Source organism: Nelumbo nucifera, chromosome 2 (assembly GCF_055504915.1).
Source record: "Nelumbo nucifera cultivar China Antique chromosome 2, China Antique-T2T, whole genome shotgun sequence".
NCBI lineage: Eukaryota > Viridiplantae > Streptophyta > Magnoliopsida > Proteales > Nelumbonaceae > Nelumbo > Nelumbo nucifera.
The window spans coordinates 16388333-16402784 of NC_142650.1; the positions used below are offsets into that span (position 1 = coordinate 16388333).

Genomic DNA, 14452 nt, shown 5'->3' on the forward strand with positions numbered 1-14452 from the left:
ACGTTATGTCTAGCGTGAGAGGCATTTGTCCGGATTTCCAGCCCACACTCTACGGATGAGCAAGAAAAATCGAGCCGAATCGAAAAAACCGACCGAAATTCGGTTCGATTTAGGTTAACTAAAATAGAAAATCGATGGTTAACTGAAATTCGGTTCGTATAAACCCAAATTGCACTATTGTCCTGTGCATTAGGACTTAGGAGTGGGGTTGTTCATGAAACAGACCAATCCAATACAACTCAACCTGAACTGAACAGGTAGGTTTTCAAGTAGTGTTAGTTGATTTCAATTCCTCAATTATGAAAACCCAAGAGGTCAGGTCGGGTTTAGTTTAATCGTATATGGACCAATGAAAACCGAACCGACCCAATTATCATATGGATATATACTTGTGGTAGGTGTTATAAAGAAACCTTAAAAAAAGGTAAAAAAAAAAAACTGACAGAGGCTTATACCAACCTGTCATTCCTTTATACTGTTGATAAAATAAGTGAGATTATAATAATGGCTGACAATATATTTATTGTTGATGCCATAAAAAGATAATAATAATAATAATAATAATATACAAGTAAACAATTGACAAAATGCAGACAATGATGCTTTGATACATGCAGAAAATGAAAAAAAAAAAAAAAAACTTGGATTTATAAAAAGGATAATGTCAATTCGATTTCAAACTAATTAAACCAACTTTAGGCATGTATAAATTTTACTCGGTTTTTTATTAACTCTTGTCAATTTCAGTTGACTTATAAGTCAACCCGAGATAATTGATTTGACTGACAAAAAACATATAAAATCAAACTGATCCAACCCATGAAGTGCTATTTAGGAGGCATTGTTGTGATCATAACATGGTAGGAAGGCATTAGATTTGACAATGTAATTGTCATATGTTCACCATCATCACTTGTAAGTCTTATCCCAACCATGGGTTCAACTACACGAGACTTGTTTTGTTATTCCATGTTATTTAATGTCACGTCTATTGTAAAACTATGAGCACACATGTCATCAAAATTAATTTTGATTGTGGATGCTTACTTATATTCTTACCATTTATTTGCAAAGTAATAGCATTGCCTTTGTACTAATCATATATAAGTCCTAATTATGGGGCTAATAATATAAATATTTTTTAACTATTCCATTGTATTTGATGAAATTATGACACATTCATTGTTAAACCATTAACAATTAAAACAGTTTTAATATGATACTAGTGCAGTAGAGCGTGTAGGTAAGTATTAATCAAACATGTGATTATACGAAATTTGGATTTCACTTATTTTTACTTGTGCAGCACCCAGCGCAAATATTAACTTTTACATTGTACTAGTGTAAGGGTACATATTATTCATGCATGCAAACAAAGAGTGAGGATATAGATTACATTATGTAGTTTAACTTGATTTTTATAACCAGCACCAAATTTAATTTGATATTTAATATTTAATATTTAACATTCAATAAAAAACAATGTTAATATGAGAATATAATTAATATTTTTTGTTTATTTTGTTACTGAATTATCCATATTTATTAATCTATCATCCTATAAAACATTTGGTACATCAAATTAAAACAAATTAAAAGTTAGAACAAATAGTGAATTTAAAATATTTTTATAATATAGTATTTTTTAAGTAAGGTTCAAAATATTGATACACCGGAAGGGGTGTGTCATTATTGTGAACTGCCCAATTTTTGTTTTTTTTAGTTTTTTTTTTTATCTTATTCGGAAGTTCAAAGCTGAGTTATTTTTATGCATTTGGCAATTAGAAAAGAAAAAATATTGGAATCTATAAAAATCAACACACTAGCCATGAAATTTTGAACATTGCTTTTTATTTTTTCATTCTAAGAGAACGTAAAGAGGAATTCAATGATCGAGCTCAAAGATACTACAATGAAACATGGTCATTATTGATACTAATTAGAAGCCACAATGCCAATAATGATTCATCATCCATAGGATAGAGCTGCATGAGGACTTAGCAGTCCAGTTGAAACTATTACAACTACGTGTTATTTTATAAGCAAAACCCCACTAAAACCTACATTAGAAAAGTTAACTCCACTAAACCCATTTGGTATTGGCATCAATTCCTCCTGTAACTGTTTTTCATGAAGTTAGAATTTGTTAAGTGGGTGTAAGTGAAAATTTTATATTTATATGTAATATCGGAACGTGAGTTACACATGAGTTAGGAAGTTTTATATTTATACTTTATAAAGTGAATACTTTTATTGGTTTTGGCAAGGGCCATAGCAAATGCCTTATACCAATGTTTTGAATACAAGAGTTTAGTCAACATAAGCTCTAAATGTGATGTATGGAGTTTTAATTTTGGTATTTGATGGACTTTAAATATGATATCTTAATAGGTTTATAGTTAGGTTTATCGATGATACTTGAAGCCTAATTTGATGTCTGATTTGATTATCTCTGATTTAAAATATGTGTTTATGTAATCAAATCGGATTTGGGTTATGCAATATGCATTTGATAATTTGATCTAAATTGGATTTGACTCAATATGATCAAATTAAAGCCCGGATCTAACTATAATATAATATTTATTGATTTTGATGTATAGATTTTATATAATTATAATTGAAAATACAAAAAAATATATATATATATTTTTCTTTATATTTATACATATAACTTAATATGCTATATTTACATCAATGTATTATATATACAAAGTTGAAAAGTAATTAACTTTTATTATTTGTGTATAAAAAAAATATAGCAGGGTCAAATTAAATTTAAATCAAAATTGAACTTGTTAGGATTATAATTCGGTTTTGGAGTATCAAAATCTGACTGTATTTAGATACAAGGTTTCAATAATTGGATCATATTCACATATTGTTGACCCCGATCCAATTACGTCCCTACTGATAGCATATGAGTTTAAATATGTGATTTTTAGGTATGAATCAACACCTATTGGGTTTAACTCAAACCTGCGTTAACCCAATCCAACCTGTTCAAACCCATTAATCTTATATTTATGGACTTAAAAACAAACTAACTCTCTCTTAACAAGTAAGTTGGTCATAGCTTGGTGGTAAGTGTAGTTACTATTTACACAAGTGGTGAAGGTTTAAATCACATTATATGCATGCAATTTTTACACAAGTGGCGAAGCCATTTGATTATGTTCGGATTTCGGGTTTGACCAAACCACATAGGTTCAAACCGGTTAGACCAACTTAAACCATGTAGGTTCAAGGGTGGTTGACCGTTTAGATCTAAACCAGCCCGGTCGTACTAGTCAATCGAGTAAATGGTGGATTGACTTGGACCGGATCATATCAGGTTTGTGCACAGGTTTGGGACCGGTCTGGCTGACCCGAACCGGACCAATGTAAGTAAATTGGGTCGGTGTGTGTGGATATTAGTTGGACGGACGGTTCAGATTGTGCAATGCACGCGGGGGCCGAATCATCCCACTCGAAAACGTTTCGGATTTGGGTCAAATCGGACTGTGTGGATATTGGCTATATTGGACGACCCAAATTGGACAGAGCAAGCGGCACCAAACCATCCTGCCCGAGGGTCTATTTCAGATTCGGGTGAATACATATCAATATATGCTAGATCGGGTTAGACCGCGTTGAACTGGTCCTGTCAAATTGATTTGGATTTATGTTACGTGAATGTATTAATTCAAGATAAAACTAAATTTAGTCAATAATTAATAGAAATTTAATACATTAATAATAAATTATTTAATTCAAATGAAGAAAATTAAAATAAAAGTTAATAAATTAATACTTATGTCTATAATAATTGACCCAATGGTTATTCACAACCCAATCCATTTAAATGAGCGAGTTAAATGATGCATTGATCATACAACCCGCCAAGTAAATGGACGGGTTAAATATTAGGTGGATTCATCGGTTGGGTTAAAAATTACCACCCCTAGTTATGAAGTTAATGTAACACTGACAAATACAACCAATAATCAATTAATTGGAAATGCATCACACTTTTGTCATATAAAAATTATATGTTATTTCATCTATCAAACGTATTGCATTGACCATTTAAATCTTCAACAAGCATCTATGTGAATGCACATAGCATTGTCCTCGCCTAGAGCTTGCACATGTTAAAACCAAACATACTTTATGAATAAATTTAATCATTGTCTAAAGCCAATATTCATGAGACATTGAGATGGATGAAGGAATTAAGGCAAATAATATAGGTTTATACGAGTACGTGATAAGAAGTTAAACCATTGAACGATTATTGTTGCGAGTGGGATATGCAATATTGCACATGGTGCTATCAAGGACGAGTTACTAGCACTTTAGGGGCTGTTTGGCATTATTGCCATTTCGTAGAGTAATGGTGCCATATCAGCGTCACATCAGAAAAATGATGCTCCAGGAAACGGGCATTTGTTTGGAACTGTTTTTCCATAAAAAATAGTGCTCTAAGCCATGTATCGAAAATCGATAAGTCATGGTTTGGAGCAACGTCAAATTTGGTGTTTCTTGGAGAAGCAACTCGTTACTGCCAACAGGATAGTGATGTGGCATTGGATAATGGGTACCAGTGCTGAAAACGTTTCCTAGAGCAGTGGTATCAAACAGAAAAAATTATTATTGCTCCAAGAACATCTTACCTGGCAGCAATGATTCCAAAAAATAAAATAAACATATACTTATTTTGCCAAACATATACCTATTTTGCATATAATTTTGTATAGAACAACAGATGGAATTATAATTTGGTGTGACGATATTCCTTGCAAGCAAAAACCCTACACTTACTTTGAAAATCCAGCCACATGCTGGGAACATTTCACCATGAGCTTAAAGTACATTTATATGTATGAAATATTTCCTACGTGTGGCTGGATGTTACGTGAGAAGGGGTTTTGTTTGCATGAGATTCAGGTTTTATTTTCGCTAAGATAAAACCTAGCTCTCTTGATTAAATCTTTAAGGGGAGACATTGATAATATTCATAGGGCGTATCCTAATATTTTGGATGGTATTAGTTAATAAGTAAATGTTTTGATTGGAACTGGTTTAAACATCTTGTCTACACCATTAGAAAAGTGAGAATACGTCCAAGGCTTATGGACTATTTTATCGATTAAAAAAGCCATATTATTGAATTTGACCCCTCTATATTGGTAGAATTTATAAGTATTGAATGCTACTTTTTCATTTTATTCTATTCCCTTTTCTTAATTTTCACATTTAAGGTATTAATTCACAATCTCTTGCATTGAATAATCTCTATACATACATACATATATATATATTTATTTATTTATTAAAACAAGTAAGTCTATAAATTTTCTAATTATAAATTCTATTTCCCCCTCCCTCGCTCCCTCCCTCCCCCCCCCCTCTCTCTCTCCTTCTCCCCCACATGTTCCAATAACCTAAATAATATAATATCCTAAAATTTCTCCTAAACAACCTCCCTCACTATCCCTAACTTCTCATAAGTTATCTCTAATATCCCTAAATTCTTATTTATCTGCTCCAACACTTTTATCAACATCTATCTAAAGATGGTTTGAAATAAATATTCTAATAATTATTTAAATATTATAACAAAATTATATAATAATTTTAGAATATTTATTAAAAAGACAATAAATAATTATAATTGATTTAATAATATTCATATTATTAATAATTATATATTTTTACAAAGTTCATGATGAAATTATATACAAACAATATAAATAACAATTTTCTGAATTGTTCAATATAAATGTTATTCAAATAATAAAAATCTAACATTAAAAATGAAATGTTATTTAAATACTTCAATAACAAAAATATTTAATATAACTATATTTTAAATAGTTTAAATAACAGAATTATGTATTAATAGTACTATAATTTTATGGATTATTAAATCCAATAAGTAATTAATATTTTAAAATTTAAATAATGGTATTATTTCAATAAATAAATAATATTGTAAATAACTAATTTCATTTATACAAATTAATAATTATAGAAAATAACTTTCAAAAAAATGTTATTTATTAATAATCTTTTTAAAATCTTAATCTTTATTCATTATATTTATATATACTAAAATTAATATTTATTGTATTTTAGTAATTATTTATTGTTTTTTGTGATGAATATATTTTCAATGATTATGTATAAGTCTATATCTGTTTTTTTATTTAATATAAATTTTTTAATAATTATTGGAGATTAAACTATTGTTCACGGGCTGGTTTGGTTCAGTTGTAGGTTGCTTGGCCAACCAAATTGACCTGGTTAGGTTGAGGGTTGGTCACTCAAGTTATATCGATTTGGGTCAACTTTCAATTTGGTCGGTCGGTTCAAATGATTTAAACTTAAAAATTAAGTTTAAATTTAAAATAGTTATAGACATTATTAAAAAAATTAAATTTATGATATAAACTATTTTATCCTAAGAAATATTGGAAATTTCCCACTTTCCCGCATTAAAAAGATATATTTAAAATATAAAATATTAATTAATATCTATGGTTAGGTCATTTGATTTTAGTCAGTTTACAAATGGACAAAGCAAAATTGACCCAACCTAGTCGGGTTGGGAAATTGTTGAACCAAAGCCAACTGAAAATACTATAAATCAGGTTGGTCAGTTTCATTAGTTTGATTCGGAATGGCAATGGGTCAGGGTGGGGACGAGGAGCCTCTCCCCATCATCGTCCCCATGAAAATCCCCATCCCCGTCTCCATCCCCATCCTCACTAATGGGGACAAAGTTATCCCCATCCTCATCTTCGTGGGGATCCCCGCTCCCCGTCCCCGTCCCCATCCTCGCTAATGGGGACAAAGTTATCCCCATCCTCATCTCCACGGGGGTCCCCACTCCCCGTCCCTGTCCCCATCCTCACTAATGGGGACAAAGTTATCCTCATCCCCGTTTCCATGGGGATCCCCACTCCCCATTATTCTTTATAATATCAACCATTATGCTTTTTGTTTTTTATTTTATCTAAAAATTTAAAATTAAATAAATAAAATTTACAATCCTACTAGAAAAGATTCAAACATATTCAACCATATTTTTAAAAATATTAACATATAGATGTATGTGTACATATATACATATATAAACATATGCATATATATTAGCGTGGATCCTATGGGACGGGGATCGGGGTCCATGTGGGGCAGGGAGTTCTCTCCCCGTCCCCGCACCGTCCCTGCCAATGGGATGAAAATTTCTCCATCTCTGTCTCCACAGGGATCAGGGAAATGGGAAAATTGCCATCCATACATTTGATAAACAACCCTATTTAAAGTTAATTACTACTATTTTTGTATTGTAAAAAATATTAAAAATAGTATAAAAAATACAAATGATTATTAATTATTATATAAAACAATTGTATATTATTACATGTTTTTATTGTTTATCTTTAACTGAACAAATCCTATGCATTGCACGGGTCCCTACTAGTATATAATATGTTTAAGATATATTTATTTCTCACCATTAAATCTTACTAATTAAATACATACACAATAATTTAAAAAAAATTACATTTTTAATTGGCATAAAAAATGTTTTTTGGGTGATAAACAAAAAACATAGAATTTGATAAACAAAATAAAAAATGTTTTCATTTCTAATTGGTGGATTAACAATCTAACCTCCAACATGGAATGGGTCAATCCATAATGTCATATATAAACAATACATATTTCAAAAGAAAGAGAGAAAATACAAAATTTTGTGAGAAGAAATTGGGCACAATTCTAATATCGCATATTTGTGAATATTAACTAAAATTTGCAATTGTTTATTTGCACTCCCATGGGTTTGTACTAGTGCAAATGAAATTGCACCGAAAACGATAAAAATATAAGGTGCATTTGATAAGAGTGTAAACATAGAACCAAAGCAAATCTGTTCCCTAGTTTCAATTAGTATTTGGTAAGAAATGTCAGTATGAAAAGTAAAAGTGAATTTGTTTTTCAACTATTTTTGCATTCAAAATAAGATCACAATTTACTTTGGAACTCAAAATTGGTGAATGAAAAAATAAGATCCATGTTTACAATCTCACATCCAAACAGGAGCCCATGAATTTATGACTACAAAATCAAACTGGGTTTGCATCTTCTATCTGAACAAAATTGCATTCGTATAATGCATTCAATTTTTTCCCTCTCACCATACGCAAACTTGTGTTTCTTTACTAAAGTACTTTCTTGACTTAAAATCTCGAGTAATTATGGTAACACCTATTTATCTAGGGTAACCAACGAATTGGATACATACTTAGATGGAAAAAATATGATTCATTAATATATGGATTCGAATTGAATTCTGATTGCGGTTGGACATTGACGCATAAATTAAACTAAAACTGATCAAAACATTATTTATGAAATGAAATAAAAATGACTTTCGTTAACCTTTGATACCATATACCATGAAATAAATGAGTTCAAAATAACTTCCAAGAAATTTGAAGTAAAAATACAACATCCAAATGAATTTTACTAACCAATACAATAGACATATACACACATATATTGAACTAAATTGGATCAATAAGGGGTGGATCCATAACCGATTTGATTATAAACAAATAGAGTTTGGAGTACCCTCAATTGGGTTGAATTTCAATACGACTTTGGACAAAACAAAACAATACTGTTTTCAGCACCAACTTTATCATGTCTATCATTTGCCATATTGTCATTTTGATCAGAAGCAAATTAAACAGAGATTACAAACACATTAATACAAAAGCTATCTTAGGAGAAAAATAAATTGATTTTAGGGTCTATTTGGTTTGCAATTGAAATCGGAATCAAAATCCTTCAGAATTGAAATTGGAATGGTCTATTCCCATAGTCTGTTTGGTTAAACGGGAATTGTAATGAAAATTGGAATTAGCTATTTAGCTGAAATAAGATTTCATTCCCAAGGGAGAGAGAGGAAATGACCATTCACTCAAATGGAAAAATGTCATTCCACTAGAAATGGGAATGAGATCCCGATTCCACCCGACCAAACAGTTGAAATTAGAATGAGCCATTTTGGATATGATTCTAGACCCCTATTCCCGTTTAAACCAAAATTGACCTTAGTTTTAATAGCATCACAACGTGCCAAGTAAACTAGATGCATCATATTCTTGATGGGTCACTACAAAACAAGACAAATAAAACAAATGGTGCTTGGCATCAATCTTCCGCAGCCATCGGTGTTGCAATCCATGATTCAACATGCCACTTCCTATTTGGTCAGGCTCATCTAAGGGTAGATTCAAGTCGAGCCGAGCTGAATAGTACCAGGCTTGAGCTCGGCTTGAGACTATTCTATAAGCCTCGAGCTCAAGCTCGATTCGAATCAGAACCTTGAGCTCGAGCTCGACTCAGGTCAAGAGTTCATATGCTCGAGCTTGGCTCGGCTCGGCTCGGCTTGTTTTATATTTTATAAAAATAAAAATTATATATAATTTTTTTATTTTATATTTAAAAAATTAAGAATTATAATGATTAATAATTATAATATTTTTATTATATATATTCGAGCTGGCTTATGAGCCTCACGAGCCGAACTCTAATAGGCTCAAGCTCGACTCGTTTAATAATTGAGCCATTGAATTGAGCTTAAGCTTGAGCTCGAGCTTGACTGAAACCGAGCCAAGCCAAGTTCGAGCAACTTGTAAAAAGCTCAGCTTGTTGCCACCCCTAGGCTCATCTAGTCCAATCCTCTTCTACTTAAGAAACGGAAGCTCTTGCCATTATGGAAGGATCATTGATGAAGTTTGGGTTTACAAACTTTACATCTTGAAGAGTGATGCCAAAATTATTGTGGATCTGCTCAATTCCCACATAGATCTTCCTTGGAGATTACACCATATAATTATGTAGCGCAATCTTTGCTGTCTTGTTTTTCTCAAGTTTTAGAGCTCTTTGCATCTCGAGGTTGTAGTAAATTAGCTTACAAACTTGCTACCTGTGCTAATCAGTATCATGTTTCCAAAACTTGGGTATCACCTCCTTCATTTGTAACTTGTAAGGTAGATACTCCATTTTGAGATGTAATCTTGTTGAAAGTTGAATGAATGTGCTTTTAGGCTTAAAAAAACAAGACAAATAAAACGTCCTATGTTAAAGAGTCATACTTTCCAAATCTTCAAATTATTATTATTATTTTAAATTTGCCAAACAAAATACATTTGAAATCATTTTCCTACTAAAATTCAAACAAGAGACCCCTCAAATGAAAAGGAGGCTAGACGCTAATAACATGCTAATGGGTATTCATCTCCCTTTTTGGTTCTCACCCCGATACCAACTTTATAATGATGGTGATGGTATTTAAAGCTATAAGGGGCAATCTCAAGTACTGGGTTGCATAGATTAACCCCATAAGCTGCACCCTGAGTGATTTTGTGCCGTCTCCTGAGACCTCTGAGAAGCTCCACCCTCTAGGGGCAAGGAACCTGTCTTCATTCAGTATTGCCAATGCATTTGCAAGAAGTAGAAAGCCTTCCAGCAACGTCCATAAGCCCATATCCTTCATGATTAAGTATTTATCGTAAGAATATTTTCAAACACATTCAATTAGATACCAATTATTTTGGAAGCAAAATATTGGTTTGGAGGTGATTGTAATTATAACCACTAGGAAGCAGTAAGATTTTTATGTCGCATATAAATGTTCCATACTTACAAAAAATGAAAATTACTGAGATAGCTACTTCTAAAGTCTTGCTTACAATTAGGCATGTGGGCCAAAATCTTAGAAAAAACTTTCTTCTCATCGGAACTTTGCCTATTAGGTCTTCTTACCATTCAGCTTCATTCTAGCTACTCCTAGAGCAGCTTTTAGACACTCGATAATCTATAACCTCTTCTCATCGGAACTTCTGCCTTTGAAATCGGGAAAGGCAACCTCTCACATAAAAAAGCACTTCCCTTCTTTTCTTTCTATCCTTCATATGAGGCATAAATCCCATTAGCCTGATATGAAGTATTGGAATTGGAAAAAAAATCGCTCACCTAAAACATTTAATAGCTTCCATTTATACTCTAAAGTCTAAAACACAATTACTGGAATTTGATTTGCATTTCAAGTCTATCCCAATCTATGAGCACCAAATGCTTGAACTTTGACTCTGATTCTAATTCCACCTCAAATCCAGAAACCAAAGACAGCCTAATACTTTAACTTTACATAAATGAAAACGAAAAAACAAACAAGTAAATGGCAAAAAGCCAATAGCTGAGAGGATAGACTATTCAGTATTGTTGATTTGATTCAACCTTTTTGGACGAGAGAATAAAACAGGAGTTTACAAGAAAGAACAGAGTAATTATGTTTTTTCCCAAAGGAGGAGACCAACAGCTGCTTGTCCTCATCTTGGTGTGTTGCAAAACCAATGGTGAGACTTATTTGGGCAAGATGGCCCTCTCCTGGCAGCATGACAAATTTATTCTCTCCAACCTTCTTTGCTTGGCCTAAGAAAAGAGGAAGGATCTCGTGGACAAGTACTGGGGCTGCACTTATTTGAACAGTTTGGGAAGAGAGAAATGCAAGAATTTTTAAAGATCACGAGAGAAGCAAAGACTCATTGAAGCCAATAACTAATAGGGTGGATCATTAGGTGAAGTCTCTGGAGAGTTTCTTGGTATTCTCAACAGATGACATTATAAGAAAATGGAAAGAAGTGACAGAAACATCTTCAAGAAAGATACCTTGCTTCAGAGAATAGGCTCCACCAGAAGAGGATTCATAAAGCTGAACTTTGACAGTAGTAGGGGAAATCCGTGAGGTTTTCAGAAATGAGAATGGGCATGTTATGGCTTCATTTTTAGGTCCAAAGGGGGGTAGGAGACTAAGGGCTGTAATTCATGGTTGTAGTGGAAGAAACGTAATGGGCTAGAAATCTGAATTTGGAAAATTAATTGTTGAAGGTTATTCAAGGTTGGTTGCAGCAAAGGGAAGCAGCCTCATGGCAATACAGAAATGATTTAGAAAAATTCAGGTGGCTGACTCGAGGTATTTAAGTGAGAGTTAATTGGGCGCAAAGGACTGCCAATAGCTTGGCAGATGAACTAGCAAAGCAAGGGGCGGGGAGAACTCAAATGCTTTGGGATCAATTGTAACTAAAGAGAGAGAGGAGAACTAGTAGAAGGTATCTCTCAAAAGGATCTTGTATATATGCACTTCCTGTGTATCAATTAATAAAATTGAACTGTTATTTATAAAAAAAATGTTTTCACAAATGTTAGATATCAAATTTGTAAAAGGAGAACCAAGGATTATAGGGTTATAATTTGTGTCTTGTGTCACTTTGTACATCTTTCATTAGTCATTACCTCTTTCCCTTCTCTCTTTTCACCTCTTATCCTTTTTTTATAGCACTTTTTCACCTCTTATCCATCTTTGGATTAAAATTATTATGTAAACATACAATATGATAAACATAATTCTCTTACATGTGCTTAATCTTATAATATAATTTTATTGATAAAAAAGTTTATAATATAATTTGTATGAAACTAGGGGTGGGGATGCTTAGCTACACCCACTAAAGTAACCCCACCTCTTTATTCCTTTGCTGGGCAAGGGCTAACTTGGCTGAATGTACTTGTGGTTTTCTCCAAGCCCAGTGAACATTCTCCAATCAAATAAACAACTGCCTTTGGTTCAGAGCAACTCACAACCAACCAAACCCAACCACTTGCCAACCTATAGGCTAGTGGGGCATGAAAACAACTTCCTTTTGAATCACCCATCACTGAGGAAAAGAAACAACAGAGGAACAGAAAAACTATAATAATGTTCATTAGGACATGGCAAACTTGTTCAATACTGGCTTACATGCAGACCCGCCATTTGACAGGAAAGTGGTTTGTGGGAGCTGCAAACTGAACATTTCGTGAATGCAGCTATTTGTAGATTGTAGATAGTGTTTAATACTTTTAATAACATAAGAAACATATTCATTTATTTTTCCTCAAAGCTTTGATATCATCACGTGTTTTTAACTCTCATAACTTTTTTTTTTTGAGAAACTCTCATAACTCTTTTATGCTTGAGTAACTCATTGTTATATTATGTTAGGTAGATTTTTCGTATCCAGGATGGAAAATCAGAGAAAATGTCTCTCATCATACATTTTATACTACTACAGCATCCATCATATCGTTCAGGTAGCAACTTGATTGATCATCTCGTTCAGGTAGGATCCAAGGTGGGCAGCTCCTTAGTCATGTCTAAGGGCATTGTCCATGGGTTTGCTAATTGAGTTGTTCAGAGAAGATTTTTAAAGAACTCTTAAAACTTCCACATGGCAACATGGTTTAGGCTTCCAGCTAAAAATACACTGCAATGTAGTCAAAATAAGCCCTTTTATGAGCTGGCAGGTCAGCGGGTTTGAACGTGTGGCAAATTCAGAGGGTTACCTATCCAATGGAAGGTTTTTATCAGCCATGCCATTGCCATCCCTCTAAATGCAAGAAATAGGATACTCTTTCCCCCCTAAGTGAAAGAAGGTAGAGTGTATAAAGAACACAAAGTGATTTTATTAGAAAACCATTTCGAAGGGATGTTTAAGGACTCATCATCATCCCACTGTCCCACTGTCCCTTTCTCCTTCAATAAAATTTCTCTGTTGCCTGTCAGAGAATAATATATTGTAATAAGCTTGACATAAGCATCATGGCAGGAATAGAACAGAAAAGAGAAATGCAAGTAACTTAGATAGGGCCTCGATTATATGTAATTCATTTCCATCAGAGAACTAATAACTATGGCTAATTGGCTATGAATGCCTCTTCTCCTTCTAGCGGCGAACGCTTAAATGATACTGCGTATGCTAATCTCAAGAAGCTGGAGAATGTGATATAGATAGTTGAGAATTGATACTACGTTATCCTACTGATGATCAGAATTCTGTATTTTTTCCCGTAACAATCGCAACAATTTGTTAACTGAAATCTAGAAAGAAATGTCCTTGTGTATTCACTAGACAACCCTAATCCACATATTTGTGTGAAATTGTGAATACATACAGTAAAGGCTCCATTCTTGGTTTATCTGCATATTATTCCGGACACGCAAGTCGAGCGAAACAAATGATCTTCGAAAACAGAAGTGTAATTTTAAAGAATGTTTGCTTGATTATGCTAACTATCACAAGGGTTAACCAAACGCAAAATAAACCTAGCTGAAGATCGGGGCAATATTTGTTCAAAGCAGCTGTATATCAATGCACAGAAAAAAGAGAAAGGGATGATCAGACCTGGGAATTCTCCTCGATTTACCCTTGAAAGCACTAGTTAATCCAACAAGATCTCAGTGTCAATGGTGGTTTCGATCATAAACCAGGATCGCCTAACTGAACCTTGTTATTCTTCAGATTCCTCTCTTTCTCACTCTCAGCCTTCTTTTTGTGTGGCAAAATCGCGAATA

General features: G+C 33.0%; 1 protein-coding gene across 1 annotated transcript; it reads right to left on the reverse strand.

The window, feature by feature from the left end:
• Positions 1-10154: 10154 nt before the first annotated feature.
• LOC104597037 (uncharacterized) lies at positions 10155-14439 on the reverse strand. The gene is made up of 2 exons (XM_010258424.2): positions 14283-14439; positions 10155-10549 (listed from the first exon to the last, which is right to left on the reverse strand). Exon 2 carries the CDS (start codon positions 10544-10546, stop codon positions 10313-10315), a length of 234 nt encoding a protein of 77 aa, XP_010256726.1. The 5' UTR covers positions 10547-10549; positions 14283-14439; the 3' UTR covers positions 10155-10312.
• Between the last annotated feature and the right edge of the window lie 13 nt (positions 14440-14452).

Coding starts and splice junctions, on each gene's coding strand:
- LOC104597037 (XM_010258424.2), bottom strand. CDS start 10,546: ATGGGCTTATGGACGTTGCTGGAAGGCTTTCTACTTCTTGCAAATGCA.